The following is a 23,271-nucleotide window of genomic DNA, read 5'->3' as shown; positions in this document are numbered from 1 at the left end:
AGTTCATCATTGGTCTATACACCCCGACATAAGTTCATCATTGCTCTATACACACCGACATAAGTTCATCATTACTCTATAAACCCCAACATAAGTTCTTCATTGGTCTATACACCCCGACATAAGTTCATCATTGCTCTATACACCCCAACATAAGTTCATCATTGCTCTATACACCCCAACATAAGTTCATCATTGCTCTATACACCCCAACATAAGTTCATCATTGCTCTATACACACCGACATAAGTTCATCATTGCTCTATACACCCCAACATAAGTTCATCATTGCTCTATACACCCCAACATAAGTTCATCATTGCTCTATACACCCCGACATAAGTTCATCATTGCTCTATACACCCCGACATAAGTTCATCATTGCTCTATAAACCCCAACATAAGTTCATCATTGCTCTATACACCCCGACATAAGTTCATCATTGCTCTGTACACCCTAACATAAGTTCATCATTGCTCTATACACACCGACATAAGTTCATCATTACTCTATAAACCCCAACATAAGTTCATCATTGGTCTATACACCCCGACATAAGTTCATCATTGCTCTATACACCCCAACATAAGTTCATCATTGCTCTGTACACCCTAACATAAGTTCATCATTGGTCTATACACCCCGACATAAGTTCATCATTGCTCTATACACCCCAACATAAGTTCATCATTGCTCTATACACCCCAACATAAGTTCATTATTGCTCTATAAACCCCAACATAAGTTCATCATTGTTCTATACACCCCGACATAAGTTCATCATTGCTCTATACACCCCGACATAAGTTCATCATTGCTCTGTACACCCTAACATAAGTTCATCATTGGTCTATACACCCCGACATAAGTTCATCATTGTTCTATACACCCCGACATAAGTTCATCATTGCTCTATACACCCCAACATAAGTTCATCATTGGTCTATACACCCCAACATAAGTTCATCATTGGTCTATACACCCTAACATAAGTTCATCATTGGTCTATACACCCTAACATAAGTTCATCATTGCTCTGTACACCCCAACACAAGTTCATCATTGCTCTATACACCCCAACACAAGTTCATCATTGCTCTATACACCCCAACATAAGTTCATCATTGTTTTATACACCCCAACATAAGTTCATCATTGCTCTATACACCCCAACATAAGTTCATCATTGCTCTATACACCCCAACATAAGTTCATCATTGCTCTATACACCCCAACATAAGTTCATCATTGCTCTATACACCCCAACATAAGTTCATCATTGCTCTGTCCACCCCAACATAAGTTCATCATTGCTCTATACACCCCAACATAAGTTCATCATTGGTCTATACACCCTAACATAAGTTCATCATTGCTCTGTACACCCCAACATAAGTTCATCATTGCTCTATACACCCCCACACAAGTTCATCATTGCTCTATACACCCCAACATAAGTTCATCATTGCTCTATACACCCCAACATAAGTTCATCATTGCTCTGTCCACCCCAACATAAGTTCATCATTGCTCTATACACCCCAACATAAGTTCATCATTGGTCTATACACCCTAACATAAGTTCATCATTGCTCTGTACACCCCAACATAAGTTCATCATTGCTCTATACACCCCACACAAGTTCATCATTGCTCTATACACCCCAACATAAGTTCATCATTGCTCTTTACACCCCAACATAAATTCATCATTGTTTTATACACCCCAACATAAGTTCATCATTGGTCTATACACCCCAACATAAGTTCATCATTGCTCTATACACCCCAACATAAGTTCATCATTGCTCTATACACCCAAACATAAGTTCATCATTGCTCTGTACACCCCAACATAAGTTCATCATTGCTCTGTACACCCCAACGTAAGTTCACCCGTAAACACTACAAAACTAACCAAATAACATTTTTCAATCTCAGGTTCACGAGATACACAAGTCAAAAGAGAAATCCACAGAAAAATCACCCATACTGGACTATACATTCCCTGGGTCTCGGCACACTAAACGAAACAAAAACTCAACATATTAAGAAACCAAATAAACACAATCACAAAACTATGTTCACCTGATAAAATTAATGATGAAATCAACAAAATAAAACAAAACTTCATCAACATCAACAAATTTCCTCAGAAAACTTTGAAAAAAATTATACACACACACCTAGACCAACAACAAATCCCAAGATACAACAAACTACAAAACCTTATACTGCTGTGTACCATATGTTCATGACATCAGCGAACAAATAACCAACATTTGGAAACAAAACTTATAACAGAACATTCCAGTAAACACCAAATTTATTCAACAACCAGGTTCAAAACTAAAGTCCATACTATGAAAAAACTACACTGACAAGCACAACACCAACACGACTTCAAAATTGGAGATACAAGCAGAAAAATGATTTGTTTGTTTGTTTTCTTATAGCAAAGCCACATTAGGCTATCTGCTGAGCCCACAGAGGGGAATCGAATCGCTGATTTTAGCGTTGCAAATCCGTAGACTTATCGCTACACTAGCGGGGGGCCAGAAAAATGGAAACCAGATTCAGAGAACACACACACACAAAACACCTTCACACGTTTTGAACACTGCAAATCAAATAAACACAACATAACAATAAAAAACACCAACATACTAAGTAGGGAAACAAATATAAACAAGCGCAAGATCAAATAATCCCTACTTATACAGCAACTAAAACCAAAATTAAACAAATTCAAAGGAACCTCTTTATACCAACACTAATTAATAACCTAACATCTAACTGCAGCGCCCTCTACAATCCCGTACCCATTCACTCTCTCGTTCTTAAGACATGCACTTAACAATGGTCAGTTGCAAACTCTCTTTGTTACCTGCAGATGACCTAATAAGGTCGAAACGTTGTTCTGTACTTTATATTAATAAAAGTTTTAATATCCAAAGCAGCCATCTTTAGAATACATTTTCCCTAGATTCCATCTTCATATTTTACGAATATACTAAAAAGAAGATTTTTTTCCAATTTATGTACCTATTTACAGAACTTAGCAATGAGCAAAATATGGTCTTATTTTTGTTTTTTAATAATTTGAGTCCAAGTCGCCTTCTTTACGATATGAAATATGTTATTATTATTGTCTGGGATGACCAATAAAATGAAACGTCATCGCTCGAGACAACGTGCGCTATTTATAGAGAGTCATCGAAATCACTCTTCTAGCTCACGTTCCAGGTAGCAGTATTAATAAATACGGTCACGTGCTTCAGTATTCCCAGCAGGCCTGAGCCACTTGCATCCTCATACAAGAGGCAACTATATAAAGAAACATGTTCAGTCATGGATATTTGGTTAAACAGCTGGTGAGGCTCTCAAACTGCACACACCTGCTGATAAGTAGCAACAATTGTGTTCTACCGTTAATGAAAGACGGATAAACAACTGCGTAAAGTAGCATATGGACCAGTAACCTTGTTCTGTTATATCCTGAATTAATTGTCATTGTGTGCCTTTCGAAACAAAATCCAAGGAAACGCACTTTCTGTATGTACATATCTCGATATTTTATAAGTAGCGACTCGTAATCTGAGGGTTGCGGGTTCGCATCCCTGTCGCGTCAAACATGCTCGCCCTTTCAGCCGTGAGCGCGTTATAATGCGACGGTCAATCCCACTATTCATTGGTAAAAGAGTAGCCCAAGATTTGACGGTAGGGGGTGATGACTAACTGCCTTCCCTCTAGTCTTACACTGCTAAATTCGGGACGGCTAGAACAGACAGCCCTCGAGTAGCTTTGTGCGAAATTAAAAAAAACAACAACAAACAAACTCATTTCAAAGACTGATCTCAGAGACTGAAGGAATATTACTTCATTGTTATCTCTTTAAAAACTACAGATATACTAAAATATTTTTGAGCTGTGTAATAAAAAACAATTATTTGTGTACGTAATTAAGTTCGCTTGAAATGTTCTTTTTCCTCGTGCGACTAATCGACATTAGATACGTCACGAATGTCAACAAAACTGCTTTAAGTGTTTGTGTAGCAAATGTGACTAACACAACACAGCTTTACTTTATTCTTACTTCAAAACATTTGAAGTGCAAATCGTTGAACAAATTAAAGGAATAAAGAACGCACAGACTTCTTTCCTTTAAAATATAATATTTTGTTCTTGACTCTACTATCAATACTTGGTTTCCATTACCCTGGTTCAAAGATACTTTGTTGTTGGTTCTGTGAACAGTAACAAAAGTGAGGTTACTAATACACACTATTAACTGTGTGATCAATAACACAAGTGAGGTTACTAATACACACTATGAACTGTGTGATCACTAACACAAGTGAGGTTACTAATACAAAATATTAACTGTGTGATAAATAACACAAGTGAGGTTACTAATACACACTATTAACTGTGTGATCAATAACACAAGTGAGGTTACTAAAACACACTATTAAGTGTGTTTGATGAATAACACAAGTGAGGTTACTAATACACACTATTAACTGTGTGATCAATAACACAAGTGAGGTTACTAATACACACTAATAACTGTGTGATCAATAACACAAGTGAGGTTACTAATACACACTATTAACTGTGTGATCAGTAACACAAGTGAGATTACTAATACACACTATTAACTGTGTGATCAATAACACAAGTGAGGTTACTAATACACACTATTAACTGTGTTTGATGAATAACACAAGTGAGGTTACTAATACACACTATTAACTGTGTGATCAAAAACACAAGTGAGGTTACTAATACACACTATTAACTGTGTGATCAATAACACAATTGAGGTTACTAATACACACTATTAACTGTGTGATCAATAACACAAGTGAGGTTACTAATACACACTATTAACTGTGTGATCAATAACACAAGTGAGGTTACTAATACAAACTATTAACTGTGTGATCAATAACACAAGTGAGGTTACTAATACAAACAATTAACTGTGTGATCAATAACACAAGTGAGGTTACTAATACACACTATTAACTGTGTTGATCAATAACACAAGTGATGTTACTAATACACACTACTAACTGTGTGATCAATAACTCAAGTGAGGTTACTAATACACACTATTAACTGTGTGATCAATAACACAATTGAGGTTACTAATACAAACTATAAACTGTGTTGATCAATAACACAATTGAGGTTACTAATACACACTATTAACTGTGTGATCAATAACAGAAGTGAGGTTACTAATACAAACTATTAACTGTGTGATCAATAACACAAGTGAGGTTACTAATACAAACTATTAACTGTGTGATCAGTAACACAAGTGAGGTTACTAATACACACTATTAACTGTGTGATCAATAACACAAGTGAGGTTACTAATACAAAATATTAACTGTGTGATCAATAACACAAGTGAGGTTACTAATACAAAATATTAACTGTGTGATCAGTAACACAAATGACGTTACTAATACACACTATTAACTGTGTCGATCAGTAACAAAAGTGAGGTTACTAATACACACTATTAACTGTGTTGATCACTAACACAAGTGAGGTTACTAATACACACTATTAACTGTGTGATCAGTAACACAAGTGAGATTACTAATACACACTATTAACTGTGTGATCAATAACACAAGTGATGTTACTAATACACACTATTAACTGTGTGATCAAAAACACAAGTGAGGTTACTAATACACATTATAACTGTGTGATCAGTAACACAAGTGAGGTTACTAATACACACTATTAACTGTGTGATCAAGAACACAAGTGATGTTACTAGTACACACTACTAACTGTGTGATCAATAACACAAGTGAGGTTACTAATACACACTATTAACTGTGTGATGAATAACACAATTGAGGTTACTAATACACACTATTAACTGTGTGATGAATAACACAATTGAGGTTACTAATACACACTATTAACTGTGTGATCAATAACACAAGTGAGGTTACTAATACAAACTATTAACTGTGTGATCAATAACACAAGTGAGGTTACTAATACAAACTATTAACTGTGTGATCAATAACACAAGTGAGGTTACTAATACAAAATATTAACTGTGTTGATCAATAACACAATTGAGGTTACTAATACAAAATATTAACTGTGTGATCAGTAACACAAGTGACGTTACTAATACACACTATTAACTGTGTTGATCAGTAACAAAAGTGAGGTTACTAATACACACTATTAACTGTGTTTGATGAATAACACAAGTGAGGTTACTAATACACACTATTAACTGTGTGATGAATTAGACAACTGAAGTTACTAATACAAACTATTAACTGTGTGATGAATTAGACAACTGAAGTTACTAATACAAACTATTAAATGTGTGATGAATTAGACAACTGAAGTTACTAGTACAAAGTATTCATTGTGTGAACTATAAGTGATGAATGTAAAAATTACATTCCTTTTGTGATTTATCACCTAAAACTGTGTGATCCCTGGCTTGTTGCGTTTATATTAATACTTCCAACAGTCTTTGTAAGAATGTTTTAAGAATTTCGCAACTGGACTTGAAGAACCAGACCTTCACTGATTAGTGTGTATACTGAAGGCTGTAACAACATACCATAAAACATATTCAAACTTGAATTTTGAAATGAAACGAAGTTTAGCTTAATTATGAAAAAGCTAAAGTATGTTTCTGAAGCAAGAGGCGATGAAAACTGTTAAGAGCCGACACTAGTACACCGGACACTTAATACACTGTATTAGTAGTGTTACTACTTTTTTGTTCGTTATATTATTCCTTCAGTACCTTGCTGTTAACACTCCTACGAAAAGACGTTTCTAGTCCTGATTTCTCGAAGCCCGTTCCCCTGGCTGTGGTTTCGCTAGATAGTAGATAGGGACAGTGGGAATCTCGTTAATCCATTCATTAATGGATTTAAATGGCAATTTCATTTAAATACAAAATTATTAGCCTAATATTAATAACCTTTCAAGTTGCTCTGGGGCCTATTAGGCCCCACTTTTCGTAGGAGTGTTAATATTTGACAGAATAAGATCTGAAACTTGAGATAAATATATATCTGATTTTATTTCTTTTAGAGCAAGCTTGTTTTATTTGACACATAGAACATTTTAATAGTCGTACAAGAATGTGAGATTTATGTAAATTAACACTTGTCGTATTGAATACGATGGCAGTATTGTTGAGTGTTCTACGTCGAAACCCAAGAGCTTAATTAACTGCGTTGTTGATATTGTGACGTAAATAATTCGACGGTAAATCTTTTCTGTCTATCTGTTATTGAACGATATCTGATATATTCCCCTCAATCTGTTATAGCAACGTCGTACGGAACCTTATTGCAACCACTTATTGAAGTAGGCTTAGCAAATAGAGTTTAATCGTGTTCTGCTTACCAGTTTATCTCATCAATCTTGTGTCGATAACACACAGCCAAGAAAACTAGCGTGGAATTTGAGTCAGTAGAAATAAACGGTGTGATTTAAGTTAAAAATAATTACTTATATTTATGAAAACTATAAGAAGACAGATCGAAACTAGATAACTAAGGAGAAACATGGAACAAAGCCAAGAACCCAGCGGCGTAATTCACGAGAATTGAAAACCCTGTGAAGTTACCAAAATGTTATCAAAAAAAGAGAAAAGGTGACATGTTAGATTTATACGGAAAGTCGGAAAAGGTGGAATAATGGTGTCTAAAATAAGAAAATATTAAAAAGATATATCGTGATTAAGAACCAGTTTGTGGAAGGAAAGTATACAATAGTAGAATGTTGTCGGTTGAGGTAATTTGTACAATAAACGAACTATTACTGGAAAAATGTAGGTTATATAATTATAGAACGAAAAAATGAATAGAAAAGGAAAATGATTTACTAAAGAAGGAAACAACAGTCCAAACGAATAGGAAATTTATTATCCCATAGTTTATGTACTGTATATATAGCACTGCTCAGTGTACGTTAACCACGTTAGTGTTATAAATATGTGGCCTGCCTACAACACTTGATTGGATCATGTCACGGTAAAGGACATGTGGCCTACATTGTTTGAACCACGTGTCCTGGCATTCCTGTAATTTGTACATATCTGCTGTTATTTTATAGAGTATGCTCGTATTCCCTTTGTTTGTACATATCTGCTGTTATTTTATAGAGTATGCTGGTATTCCCGTTGTTTGTTCATATCTACAGTTATTTGATAGAGTATTCTGGTATTCCCGTTGTTTGTACATATCTACAGTTATTTTATAGAGTATACTGGTATTCCCGTTGTTTGTACATATCTTCAGTTATTTGATAGAGTATACTGGTATCCCCGTTGTTTGTACATATCTTCAGTTATTTGATAGAGTATGCTGGTATTCCCGTTGTTTGTACATATCTACAGTTATTTTATAGAGTATACTGGCATTCCCGTTGTTTGTACATATCTACAGTTACATATGTCCACGTAATGCTGAACCTTGACGCAGTAAGAAACGTAAACTTCTGAATATTCGACAATCAAACTCAAAAAGTCATATGCTTTCATTGTGCCAAGGCGGAAAGTAGAGGCCTTTTTACAGGGAAATTGGAGAGGCCAGTGGAACTCATCAAACCACTTGCCATGAAAGTTGATATTTTGAGATTTTGCTTTCTGTCGTGGTATTAGTTCTGGATGATGTGGCTTTCCACACTGTATCTGTGGAGTGTCAGATTTTTCATTACTGTATAAACTTGTTTCACAACTATCTGGTGGTTCATGATGTGCAGTAGTTGCACAAACATTTTCAGACTCGTTCTCTGATGAACATGGTATTTCCTCTGTATGGCAAGTTTCTATTCCTTTGCTTGAGGTTGTTGGATTATCTACATCTGCATTGTCACTTGTAGTACTAGTAACTGGCTTGTAGAACTGTCTAATATTGGAAAGTTTCAGACGCTTGCTTGTCATAATTGAAATCTGTTTCCCAGATGACTCAACAGGCTAAAATACAGTCTTTATTGAAAAACTCTAACGTACAACGAACGAAGATAGAACAGAATGGAAGTAGGACTGAACTGTACAATGTATTTAAGTCGAACTCGCGAACCTCACAGTGACTACCGAGCCGACTGATCGCTTGGGCATCGCTGGGACAATAATGTGTGCTAGTTACAACACAAGTTTCTCGAAAAATACTTAAACAATCACAAATATATTATGTTCCTGTTAAAGCTCATCAAAAGAGAAACACGTTGTGATATAATGTCTATAAGCACGTCTATTAAATAAAAACACCTAAACAAAAACTAGCAATACAATTCGAGTAGAGGCTTCAGGCCGTTGAAATCGCTCCTTTTGTGTTCTAATTATACAAGAAAATACAATATTTTTACTATCTACGATAAGAGAATATATTGTTTTTTTACCATAAAGTACTAGCACTTTATTAGAGGGCGGTGATAATCTGAAATTTTATGGATTAATGAGGGCCACAAACACAGGTCTAATGAGCCCTGTTGTAAAATAGAGGCTCAGACTAAACGGAGCGGAGGGGGGTAATGTAGGGCGCGTCTGGATCGGAGCGACCAGAACCTGTTGTTAACTGTACATTAAACGTACACTATGGTCAGCGACTTCGGCAGCTAAGGAGAGTAAGGCGTTCGACAATAAAACCGGCTAGACATGCATAAGAACAAATGGCGTAGGTAAACCGTACGATATACACATAAGATTGATGCAGCTACAAGCTACAAATGGTCTGCCAGATCTACATCACAGGAGTTTACGCTTGGGAGTAATATTTTCGAATTTCATGCTCTGTTCAATCAGCTGTGATGAAAATTGTACGTAATCTTACACTACGCACAAGACGTAGGTAGATTCTGTGATAGTGCTTGCAAGCCTTGCATATATACTTAGGCCTACTGACTGATACTTACGAACTATCGCTTAGATCGAAAGCTTAGAAGCACGCCTATATTAAAGATGCACATTTCGGCTACTGAAAAAGCCTACATCTATGCCTAATTGTGTAATTAGATTGGTAAGAACACGAGAATTACAAGAACAAACACACAATTTATAGGCCTGTGATGTAATAAAACAATTCAGCAGACCAAACTGTAAAGGGGATGATTGTATGTACCATAACCGCCACCTAAAGTGAAGGGGGATGTATCCCCCCAGGATCTACGCCCCTGCTTGTATACATCATAATTTTATTAAGTATTTATTAAGTTATTTGTAATTTGTTTCGTTTGTACATAATACTATTAAGTACGAATTTTAATATAAATTTGATACATTACATAAAGGTATTAGGCACTACTTTGATATTTGTTTAATATAACGTTCAATTACATTATTAAGCACGCTTAATGTTTAGTGCCATGGTTTTAATGATTATTAAATATGACTAACTATGATACAGTCTTAAGAACATTATTACATTTGGCGTTAAACTCGTGGAGTTAAAATATTGTTATAAACTATTTTAAAACAGTTTAATACAGTTAATCGTATTTCTGTAAGTACGTATTATTTAAGGTTTCTACTTTAAACTTACGTTATTGTTTCTGATGAGGTAAATATGTATTTTGTTTTTAATCAGAAAAGTTCCTGGTAATTTATTAGCTGAATTCACTGTAGCAGCTATGCCAGATCGTCAAGGGTCAGTTAGGGCATTGAACAAGATAGATATTCAGCTACCAAATGAATCTCTGAGAGAAGTAAGATCATAAATATTTTTACGTATCTGTTTCACAGTTGTAATCTTCATTTTGTAATCATAAATATTTTTACGTATCTGTTGCACAGTTGTAACCTTCATTTTTAAGTACACTAAAATCATAACTATTTTTACGTATCTGTTGCACAGTTGTAACCTTCATTTTTAAGTACACTAAAATCATATATTTTTACGTATCTGTTGCACAGTTGTAACCTTCATTTTGTAAGTACACTAAAATCATATATTTGTACGTATCTGTTGCACAGTTGTAATCTTTCATTTTGTAAGTACATTAAAATCATATATTTTTACGTATCTGTTGCACAGTTGTAACCTTCATTTTGTAAGTACACTAAAATCATATATTTTTACGTATCTGTTGCACAGTTGTAACCTTCATTTTGTAAGTACACTAAAATCATATATTTGTGCGTATCTGTTGCACAGTTGTAACCTTCATTTTGTAAGTACACTAAAATCATATATTTTTACGTATCTGTTGCACAGTTGTAACCTTCATTTTGTAAGTACACTAAAATCATATATTTGTACGTATCTGTTGCACAGTTGAAACCTTCATTTTGTAAGTACACTAAAATCATATATTTGTACTATCTGTTGCACAGTTGTAATCTTTCATTTTGTAAGTACACTAAAATCATATATTTTTACGTATCTGTTTCACAGTTGTAATCTTCATTTTGTAATCATAAATATTTTTACGTATCTGTTGCACAGTTGTAACCTTCATTTTGTAAGTACACTAAAATTACACATTTGTAAAGTATCTGTTACACAAATTCATTCGGAAAATGTGTGTACATTGTTTTAATAATATGTATTTTCCCCCAATAGAATGGAGAACGTACAGATCCTACTATAAATGAAATACGAGAATACGCCATGTCCTACGTTAAAGACGTACTATTAGCACAGGGTGTTGTAATGGCGGAAAAGGTGAGTGAGGATTTTATTGATAAAACAAGTGTGGTGAGCGAGGATTTGGTGGATAAAACAAGTGTGGTGACTGAGAAATTTATTGATAAAACAAGTGGAATGACTGAGGATTTGATGGATACAACAAGTGTGGTGAGTGAGAATTTGATGGATAAAACAATTGTGGTGAGTGAGGGTTTTATTGCTAAAACAAGTGAAATGAGTGAGGATTTGATGAATAAAACAAGTGTGGTGACTGAGAAATTTATTGATAAAACAAGTGGAATGACTGAGAAATTTATTGATAAAACAAGTGTGGTGACTGAGAAATTTATTGATAAAACAAGTGTGGTGACTGAGGATTTGAATGTTTAAAATTAAACTCAATAGGATTCTACCAGTTATATACTCTTTAAAAAAAGAAACGCAAAAGGCAAAATATGAGACAAATTGTTAACAAGTTTATTCCGGGTAGTTCTGTATAACATGTGTGAAACTTTGCACATTCACTGCTGAACATCCAAAGTCTACAAAGGCGAAGTCCACGCTTACTAGGTAAAGTTTAACATCACTCAACGTCAATAACGAGTATGCCCCCCGTGAGCATCAATAACTGCTTGGCATTTCCTGCCCATGGAAGCGATGAGATGACGAATCACATCCTGTGGAATGGCTGTCCACTCAGTCTGCAAAGCTGCTGCAAGCTGAGGTAGAGTCTGCGGTTGAGGTTGTCGCCGTCGCAGACGTCGGTCCAACTCGTCCCAAAGATGTTCGATGGGGTTTAAATCTGGTGATCTGGAGGGCCAGGGAAGAACGTTGATGTTGTGGTGTCTCAAGAAGACAGTGGTGAGTCGGGTTGTGTAAGGACGGGTGTTGTCATGTTGAAACGTCGTTGTCGTTCACCATGATGGGTTGCACATAGGGCCTACGAATCTCGTCGACGTATCGTTGAGCCGTAAGATTCCCTCGAATGTGCAAAAGGTCTGTTCTGGCATTGTAGGCGATGGCAGCCCACATCATGACGCTGCCAGCACCAAATCTGTCAACTTCCTGCACACAGTTTGCTGCAAAACGTTCACCTCGGCGACGGTAAACACGGGTCCTTCCATCCTGCCTACGAAGCATAAAACGTGATTTATCGCTGAACCAAACATGCCTCCATCGTCGATGAGGCCATACCCGATGTGCCCCAGTCCACTGCAGCCGTGCTTGACGATGTTGCTGGGTGAGGATGACGCCTCTGACTGGATGTCGAGGTCGGATTCCTGCATCTCGTAGACGGTTGCGTACGGTCTGATCGGAAATCCTACGCAGCCCTGGTATGGTTGAGGCAGTAGACGTCGCAGTGGTGGTCCTATCCCGAAGGTGACGTAACCGGATGTAGCGATCTTGTGCAGGCGTGGTCACACGAGGTCTGCCAGATAGTGGACGGTCACGAGTTGATTCATGTTGTTGGTGACGATTCCATAGCCTTGTGATGGTGCTTGGGTGGACATTCACAGCTCTGGCAACATCTGATCGAGATTCTCCTGCTTCCAATTGACCAATGGCGTTGTTGCGTTGTGCTTCAGTCAGTCTTGGCACAACTGTATTGCGTGTCAGTGGCTTAACACTGAGCTATGGAAACCGAGAACCCGTCACTTTTATAGGGATTTTGCACATGTTGCACTTGCAGAACATGCAGATCTCTCAAACAAATTTATTGGACACGCATGCGTTTTGGCGAAAAATCCGATGTTTTCCTCCGTTTTCAAAGTGCACAACTTTTATTGTCATTTTGGTCTGACAATCAGTGCCTTAACACGTGTAACATCACATACTCTGAGCTTGTAACGTTATTACATATATTTCTCTTTAAAATAAAAAAAATATCCCTTTTGCGTTTCTTGTTTTGAAGAGTATGTTTTATATTTTCCAAGTTTTGTGTCGAAATCTTTCACAAGAAAATGTTTAGAAGTCACAGGCGTAAATGAACTCAAAAAAGGTAGAAGGTGCTAAATAGAAGGGTGCTAAATATCGGGTTTGAATACCGTTAGTGAACAGAGACAAAATACTCTAACGTTCAGTAATACCACCAGGTGTTTTTACCAACCATCCATCAAGACGCCAGAGTGGACATATTTCACGATACGTGAAGTGAGGGACCATCCCGGTATGTTTATGAAGAGTTAGTTAAGTGAGGGACCATCCCGGTATATTTATGAAGAATTAGTTAAGTGAGGGTCCATCCCGGTATGTTTATGCTGAGTTAGTTGAGTGAGGGACCATCCCGGTATGTTTATGAAGAATTAGTTAAGTGAGGGACCATCCCGGTATGTTTATGAAGAGTTAGTTAAGTGAGGGACCATCCCGGTATATTTATGAAGAATTAGTTAAGTGAGGGTCCATCCCGGTATGTTTATGCTGAGTTAGTTAAGTGAGGGACCATCCCGGTATGTTTATGAAGAATTAGTTAAGTGAGGGACCATCCCGGCATGTTTATGAAGAATTAGTTAAGTGAGGGACCATCCCGGTATGTTTATGAAGTATTAGTTAAGTGAGGGACCATCCCGGTATGTTTATGCTGAGTTAGTTGAGTGAGGGACCATCCCGGTATGTTTATGAAGAATTAGTTAAGTGAGGGACCATCCCGGTATGTTTATGAAGAGTTAGTTAAGTGAGGACCATCCCGGTATATTTATGAAGAATTAGTTAAGTGAGGGTCCATCCCGGTATGTTTATGCTGAGTTAGTTAAGTGAGGACCATCCCGGTATGTTTATGAAGAATTAGTTAAGTGAGGGACCATCCCGGCATGTTTATGAAGAATTAGTTAAGTGAGGGACCATCCCGGTATGTTTATGAAGAATTAGTTAAGTGAGGGTCCATCCCGGTATGTTTATGAAGAGTTAGTTAAGTGAGGGACCATCCCGGTATGTTTATGAAGAGTTTGTTAAGTGAGGGACCATCCCGGTATGTTTATGAAGAGTTAGTTAAGTGAGGGACCATCCCGGTATGTTTATGAAGAGTTAGTTAAGTGAGGGACCATCCCGGTATGTTTATAAAGAATTAGTTAAGTGAGGGTCCATCCCGGTATGTTTATGAAGAGTTAGTTAAGTGAGGACCATCCCGGTATGTTTATAAAGAATTAGTTAAGTGAGGGTCCATCCCGGTATGTTTATGAAGAGTTAGTTAAGTGAGGGACCATCCCGGTATGTTTATGCTGAGTTAGTTAAGTGAGGGACCATCCCGGTATGTTTATGAAGAATTAGTTAAGTGAGGGACCATCCCGGTATGTTTATGAAGAATTAGTTAAGTGAGGGACCATCCCGGTATGTTTATGAAGAGTTTGTTAAGTGAGGGACCATCCCGGTATGTTTATGAAGAATTAGTTAAGTGAGGGTCCATCCCGGTATGTTTATGAAGAGTTAGTTAAGTGAGGGACCATCCCGGTATGTTTATGAAGAGTTTGTTAAGTGAGGGACCATCCCGGTATGTTTATGAAGAGTTAGTTAAGTGAGGGTCCATCCCGGTATGTTTATGAAGAGTTAGTTAAGTGAGGGACCATCCCGGTATGTTTATGAAGAATTAGTTAAGTGAGGGACCATCCCGGTATGTTTATGAAGAATTAGTTAAGTGAGGGACCATCCCGGTATGTTTATGAAGAGTTAGTTAAGTGAGGGACCATCCCGGTATGTTTATGAAGAGTTTATTAAGTGAGGACCATCCTGGTATGTTTATGCTGAGTTAGTTAAGTGAGGACCATCCCGGTATGTTTATGAAGAATTAGTTAAGTGAGGACCATCCCGGTATGTTTATGAAGAATTAGTTAAGTGAGGGACCATCCCGGTATGTTTATGAAGAGTTTGTTAAGTGAGGGACCATCCCGTATGTTTATGAAGAATTAGTTAAGTGAGGTCCATCCCGGTATGTTTATGAAGAGTTAGTTAAGTGAGGACCATCCCGGTATGTTTATGAAGAGTTTGTTAAGTGAGGACCATCCCGGTATGTTTATGAAGAGTTAGTTAAGTGAGGGTCCATCCCGGTATGTTTATGAAGAGTTAGTTAAGTGAGGGACCATCCCGGTATGTTTATGAAGAATTAGTTAAGTGAGGGACCATCCCGGTATGTTTATGAAGAGTTAGTTAAGTGAGGGACCATCCCGGTATATTTATGAAGAATTAGTTAAGTGAGGGTCCATCCCGGTATGTTTATGCTGAGTTAGTTGAGTGAGGGACCATCCCGGTATGTTTATGAAGAATTAGTTAAGTGAGGGACCATCCCGGTATGTTTATGAAGAGTTAGTTAAGTGAGGGACCATCCCGGTATATTTATGAAGAATTAGTTAAGTGAGGGTCCATCCCGGTATGTTTATGCTGAGTTAGTTAAGTGAGGACCATCCCGGTATGTTTATGAAGAATTAGTTAAGTGAGGGACCATCCCGGCATGTTTATGAAGAATTAGTTAAGTGAGGGACCATCCCGGTATGTTTATGAAGTATTAGTTAAGTGAGGGACCATCCCGGTATGTTTATGCTGAGTTAGTTGAGTGAGGACCATCCCGGTATGTTTATGAAGAATTAGTTAAGTGAGGACCATCCCGGTATGTTTATGAAGAGTTAGTTAAGTGAGGGACCATCCCGGTATATTTATGAAGAATTAGTTAAGTGAGGGTCCATCCCGGTATGTTTATGCTGAGTTAGTTAAGTGAGGGACCATCCCGGTATGTTTATGAAGAATTAGTTAAGTGAGGGACCATCCCGGCATGTTTATGAAGAATTAGTTAAGTGAGGGACCATCCCGGTATGTTTATGAAGAATTAGTTAAGTGAGGGTCCATCCCGGTATGTTTATGAAGAGTTAGTTAAGTGAGGGACCATCCCGGTATGTTTATGAAGAGTTTGTTAAGTGAGGGACCATCCCGGTATGTTTATGAAGAGTTAGTTAAGTGAGGGACCATCCCGGTATGTTTATGAAGAATTAGTTAAGTGAGGGACCATCCCGGTATGTTTATAAAGAATTAGTTAAGTGAGGGTCCATCCCGGTATGTTTATGAAGAGTTAGTTAAGTGAGGGACCATCCCGGTATGTTTATAAAGAATTAGTTAAGTGAGGGTCCATCCCGGTATGTTTATGAAGAGTTAGTTAAGTGAGGGACCATCCCGGTATGTTTATGAAGAGTTTATTAAGTGAGGGACCATCCCGGTATGTTTATGCTGAGTTAGTTAAGTGAGGACCATCCCGGTATGTTTATGAAGAATTAGTTAAGTGAGGGACCATCCCGGTATGTTTATGAAGAATTAGTTAAGTGAGGGACCATCCCGGTATGTTTATGAAGAGTTAGTTAAGTGAGGGACCATCCCGGTATGTTTATGAAGAATTAGTTAAGTGAGGGACCATCCCGGTATGTTTATAAAGAATTAGTTAAGTGAGGGTCCATCCCGGTATGTTTATGAAGAGTTAGTTAAGTGAGGGACCATCCCGGTATGTTTATAAAGAATTAGTTAAGTGAGGGTCCATCCCGGTATGTTTATGAAGAGTTAGTTAAGTGAGGGACCATCCCGGTATGTTTATGAAGAGTTTATTAAGTGAGGGACCATCCCGGTATGTTTATGCTGAGTTAGTTAAGTGAGGGACCATCCCGGTATGTTTATGAAGAATTAGTTAAGTGAGGGACCATCCCGGTATGTTTATGAAGAATTAGTTAAGTGAGGGACCATCCCGGTATGTTTATGAAGAGTTTGTTAAGTGAGGGACCATCCCGGTATGTTTATGAAGAGTTAGTTAAGTGAGGGACCATCCCGGTATGTTTATGAAGAGTTTGTTAAGTGAGGGACCATCCCGGTATGTTTATGAAGAGTTTGTTAAGTGAGGGACCATCCCGGTATGTTTATGAAGAGTTAGTTAAGTGAGGGTCCATCCCGGTATGTTTATGAAGAGTTAGTTAAGTGAGGGACCATCCCGGTATGTTTATGAAGAATTAGTTAAGTGAGGGACCATCCCGGTATGTTTATGAAGAGTTAGTTAAGTGAGGGACCATCCCGGTATATTTATGAAGAATTAGTTAAGTGAGGGTCCATCCCGGTATGTTTATGCTGAGTTAGTTGAGTGAGGACCATCCCGGTATGTTTATGAAGAATTAGTTAAGTGAGGACCATCCCGGTATGTTTATGAAGTATTAGTTAAGTGAGGGACCATCCCGGTATGTTTATGAAGAATTAGTTAAGTGAGGGTCCATCCCGGTATGTTTATGAAGAGTTTGTTAAGTGAGGGACCATCCCGGTATGTTTATGAAGAATTAGTTAAGTGAGGGTCCATCCCGGTATGTTTATGCTGAGTTAGTTAAGTGAGGGACCATCCCGGTATGTTTATGAAGAGTTAGTTAAGTGAGGGACCATCCCGGTATGTTTATGAAGAGTTTGTTAAGTGAGGGACCATCCCGGTATGTTTATGAAGAGTTAGTTAAGTGAGGGACCATCCCGGTATGTTTATGAAGAGTTAGTTAAGTGAGGGACCATCCCGGTATGTTTATGCTGAGTTATTTAAGTGAGGGACCATCCCGGTATGTTTATGAAGAGTTGAGAAACCCAGCGGTTGATTGGATTTAAAATTCTTATGAGCTTTACAGAAATACATTAGTTTTTTTCGAGAGAAGGCTTTTGTTCATCTATGAACAAGCGTTACACTGTCCACTTGAACTTGTTATCACAAAATAGTACTTGAACAACACGTACGAAGGCCAATGTTGTAAACAAAACAATGAAATAGAGGTTGGATCCAAGTTTTCTCCTTCATTTAATGACCTCTACATGTCCGTATTAAAAGAAAGACTGTTTCGAAACAAACTCGTTCACAGCAAGAAACCTGAACTTTGGTTAAGACGATATATTCAGCATGTGGACACATGGGAACAACATGCTATTTAGTTTCATTAGGTTATCAAACACTTTATGATCCAATGTCAGAATTTTTCACACATGCAATAAAACCCAACAGTTGTCTTCCGTTTTTAGATGCGAGATAAAAACAAAGTTACTCCAGCAGATACCTTGCCACCCACCACCTATCGCATATATATCCTTATTACTTCATTTACGTAAATCGAGTTGTACACAGATACACCCACAAAGAAAACCACAACAACAACAACTTACGGTCACAACTTAGAGCACCACAGTACGTCTTTGTCATACAAAAGTTTTTAAGTTTATTATTAATTTAATATTATAGTTTATGTTCCCTTTGTTTTGTATTGAATGTCACCATCTCATGAACTCTTCTATATTATAAAGATCGTATCAGACAGGGTGTGTGTATCTTTCTCGTATCAAACACTATTTTAAAGTATAAAATAAATATTTTGTTTCTATTTTTGTTTGTTATTGAACTAAAGCACATATAGAACACACCATTATCTAGCAGTTTCAACCCAAACATCGCATGTAGGGCTTTTATGAAACTTATAAACACTGAAACATGTTAGCTCTAATCTTTCCTCTTTCAACAGAACCAAACTTAACAAATGTGATTTTTCTTTGTGTGCCAGAAAATTCTAACGAACTTACTAGCCTAGTGAATTATTGAAACCTTTACCTAAAACCAACGTCTTACTATCCTAACCTGAAAGTGTCCATATTGGAAGAACAAAAATATGGTATTTCATGCGAAATACATGGGACAAACACCGAGTCCCTAAGAAATAAGGGGCAAAGATCTACATGATCGCGTGCATAGAAGTGATTTCCAGTTATCAGCCTTAACGAATAATCCATATAATACGGGAAACAATACATTGGAATACAACTCTTCCCATAGACCAACCTAAAAATAAAAACAGAGTCCATGTAGAAACCATAGAAATCACCGGAACAAACGATCTCTGACAAACCTTTGTCCAGTCACATTTAATACCTGGGTCCTGTCTTTGTAACGATATATAAACCTTGCAGTGTTCTGACCATACTTGAAGGAGACATACCACTGTTTTGTTAAAACGTAGTTTGTTCCACCATTAATAAAACTTTTTATTAAACTTATAAATCGTTGTTTCTTTACATATTTAATTTCCAAGTTACATCTCCATGTCAACATGAGAACGAGTTCTACAAGACACTATTTTTGTATATATAACAACGACTATGTAAATCGTTTACGATAAAGAAACTGTGTTTTCTTGAAATCATTCGAAACTATAATTAAAATAAACTAACTACATAGTTTCTCAAAGAAATATTTGTTTTACCTGATCTTAAATATGCTCTAATTAGTAGATCAACTTAAAATAAATTCACAGTTGCAAATCATACCGCGTCAGTTCCGTTAATAGATATTATTTATACTATTTTAATTTGATCACTAGGCCAATTGAATATATGTTCTTTGTTGTATAGGTTAATTGATATTGTCAACTATCGTGTTAAAAACTTTTCTAAATATTATTAGGGTATTTTCTTATCATAATTATTTTCTTGTGGAAGGATTATGTTTCATGGTTATTTCAGTATGTAAACTTAATATTAATCTAAATCTTCTAAGATGGCCGATTCTTGTTACATTTTATTAGGATTACGGCCAAAAATGTCGCCACTACCTTTTATAGATCTGACTTCACTAATTTATAGTTGTCGATTTTTCCTGAGTTGTAATTACCCTAAAGACTAATAATAATTGATTAATACAGTTTTATAAAAATTCCCTTTACTGATATGATAATTAAAGATGTTAAGTTTTCTATACAAATTCACGTGCAACATTAATGTACAGAAGTAAAAGAATTATTTCACCATTCGCATGTTGCATGTTTTACAGTATATTTTAATTACGTTTTAAAATTTTTTAACGGTTGGTTGGATTATTTATAAACATTCAAAAAATTTTATAAAACAGCGACATCTATAAAAACAGATTTTTAACCGATTTATTTTTCATTTTTCACTGCTCTGAACGTTAGAAGAAAAAATTTAAAACGATTTTAAAAGACATTTTAGCTATATCGTAACAAACGAATATTAGTGAAGGTTTCGTTAATTTATTGTAACAAACAATAATTTCAATTTAAGTATCATTTTAAATTTAATGAATCAGCTTTGGGTTCAAGAAAGAGACTAATATTACATAATTTTTTTTTTTTTGTTTAGCGGATTGCAGCGACAGACGATTCTTGCAAGTTTGGTGAGTAACATCAAGGACTAGTTAAAGTTTACGTTAAAATGAATCGTTAAGTGCCTCACCGTAGTTATTTAATTAGACAGTTAGTTGATAGTTAAGAACGAAGTAAATTTAAAATGGTCTATTCGTTTGTTTCTTGAATTTCGCTCAAAGCTACTCGAGGGCTATTGCGCTTACTGTCCCTAATTTAGTAGTGTAGGACTAGAGGGAAGGCAGCTAGTTATCACCACCCACCGCCAACTCTTAGGCTACTCTTTTACCAACGAATATTGGGATTATTCCGTCATATTATAACGCCCCCACGTCTGAAAGGGCTAGCATGTTTGATGTGACGGGGATTCGAACTCGTGACTCTCGGATTAGGAGTCGAGTGCCTAAACGCACCTGGCCATGCAATGGCCTGACCAATTCTTACCTTTCTTTGTTGTTGTTAGAAATAGTAGTGACCAATACTTGTTGTTAGTGGCAAATCTGGAAATAGTAGTGACCAATACTTGTTGTTATTAGTGGCAAATCTTGAAATAGTAGTAACCAATACTTGTTAGTGGCAAATCTTGAAATAGTAGTAACCAATACTTGTTGTTAGTGGCAAATCTTGAAATAGTAGTAACCAATACTTGTTAGTGGCAAATCTTGAAATAGTAGTAACCAATACTTGTTGTTAGTGGCAAATCTGGAAATAGTAGTGACCAATACGATATCATGTCTTCCCCCTACGGACGGGGCATATTGTAATTTCTGTTTACAGATGTTTGCTGCTCATTTATTTTATGTCAGTCATCTTGAAACCGTTTGAACTTAAGAATTAAAGTGTATAGAAATGTGTCAACCACACTGTTTTCGTCATATACCTTGCCGATGAGACCTTTCGTAGAATACTAGGACTCATCAGGCCAGCTGGGCTACAAGAGATACAATAGTGCTAGAAAGGCTGTGTATATATCAGATTACATGGACAACAAGTGTTGGTGACATGTTCAGCACGTTCACACTGTTTTGTGTTTTTGAATTAAGATCCTGTTCCGATTTTCGGGAATCAAAGGTCAAACATTACGAAAATCACATACGTTGGCCTGTTGTTTCTATAAATGTCCATTAATCCAAATAAAATTTGTCACTAAGATACCTTCCTAAAGTCTTCACAGGATTTGTATAAGTTTTGTATTACAGGGGTTAAAGGTTAAAACAATTTATAATGTACGTAATACGAAGTGTTGCACCTATAAACGTTGTCCACATAAACGCCCTTGTGTTACTAAGAGAGTTTTTACTCACATAGTGCTTTTGTTTGTTTATACCTAAGCACAAACGTACACAATGGACTTTCTGGGCTCTGTTAACCACGGATATCGAACCCGGTTTCTATCGTTGTAAGTCCGCAGACATACCGCTGTGCTACTGGAAGAGATGGACTCACACGATGCATAAATTTGTATAGTCCATGTCAAAATGCTTCCCAGTGGCTCAGCGGTATGTCTGAGGACTTACAACGCTAAAAACCGGGATTCGATACCCGTGGTGGGCAGAGCACAGATAGCCCATTGTGTAGCTTTGTGCTTAATTCAAAACAACAACTACCGTGTCAAAATAGACCTTATTTACCCACAAATCACCTGTAAAGTTCTATTATTGTGTATAAATATATTTACGTAGATTCTCCGGTGTGTCACTTGAAATTCTTACAACTCATAAAACAAGGTTCGATCCCGCGCAGTGGTCAGGTCTTTACGCTAAGAAAACCACAACAACAACTTACGTTCTACGGTCATAACTTCGAGCACCACAGTACGTCTTTCTCATACAAAAGTGTTTTTTAAGTTGATACTACGTTAAGTGTATGTTAATTTAATATTGTAGTTTATGTTCCCTTTGTTTTGTATTAAATGTCACCATCTCATGAAATCTACTATATTATAAAGATCTTATCAGACAGGGTGTGTGTATCTTTCTCGTATCAAACACTATTTTAAAGTATAAAATAAATATTTTGTTTCTATTTTTGTTTGAGCGTTAGTTGAAAAAGGGGCCCGACGTGGCCAGGTGGTTAAGGCGGTCGATTCGTAATCTGAGGGTCGCGAGTTCGAATCCCCGCCACACCAAACATGCTCGCCCTTTCAGCCGTGGGGGCGTTATAATGTGATGGCCAATCCCACTATTCGTTGATAAAAGAGTAGCCCATGAGTTGGCGGTGTATGATGATGTCTAGTCTTACACTGCTAAATTAGGGACGGCTAGCGCAGATATCCCTCGTGTAGCTTTGCGCGAAATTCGAAAACAAACAAACTGTTGAAAAATATTGTATTATTTTGTTCCTGCTGTTATCCGAAAATCATGTCAGAGAATTAAGTTGATTCAGTAACATGAATTTGGGATTACAGCCAATAATCACAATAATATAATTATTGACCTTAAACATTTAATGAACAAAGTTCACTCAGAACACATCGAAACAAGGGCTAATCTTGGTCTAG

At 36.8% G+C, this 23,271-nt stretch overlaps 1 protein-coding gene across 1 annotated transcript in view; it reads left to right on the top strand.

The window, feature by feature from the left end:
- The window catches only part of LOC143241894 (uncharacterized), a 37,141-nt gene that overhangs the window by 9,731 nt on the left and 4,139 nt on the right, over positions 1-23,271 (top strand). Inside the window, exons 2-4 of the mRNA XM_076485200.1 lie at positions 10,603-10,720; positions 11,578-11,679; positions 20,770-20,803. Coding sequence (XP_076341315.1) covers positions 10,646-10,720; positions 11,578-11,679; positions 20,770-20,803 — 211 coding nt within the window. The 5' untranslated portion in view covers positions 10,603-10,645. The remainder of the gene's footprint in view (positions 1-10,602; positions 10,721-11,577; positions 11,680-20,769; positions 20,804-23,271) is intronic.

Source organism: Tachypleus tridentatus, unplaced genomic scaffold, assembly GCF_004210375.1.
Source record: "Tachypleus tridentatus isolate NWPU-2018 unplaced genomic scaffold, ASM421037v1 Hic_cluster_1, whole genome shotgun sequence".
In the NCBI taxonomy this organism is placed as follows: Eukaryota; Metazoa; Arthropoda; class Merostomata; order Xiphosura; family Limulidae; genus Tachypleus; species Tachypleus tridentatus.
Note: the sequence above shows the minus strand (reverse complement) of the source record. Positions and strands in the feature narration are given on the sequence as shown.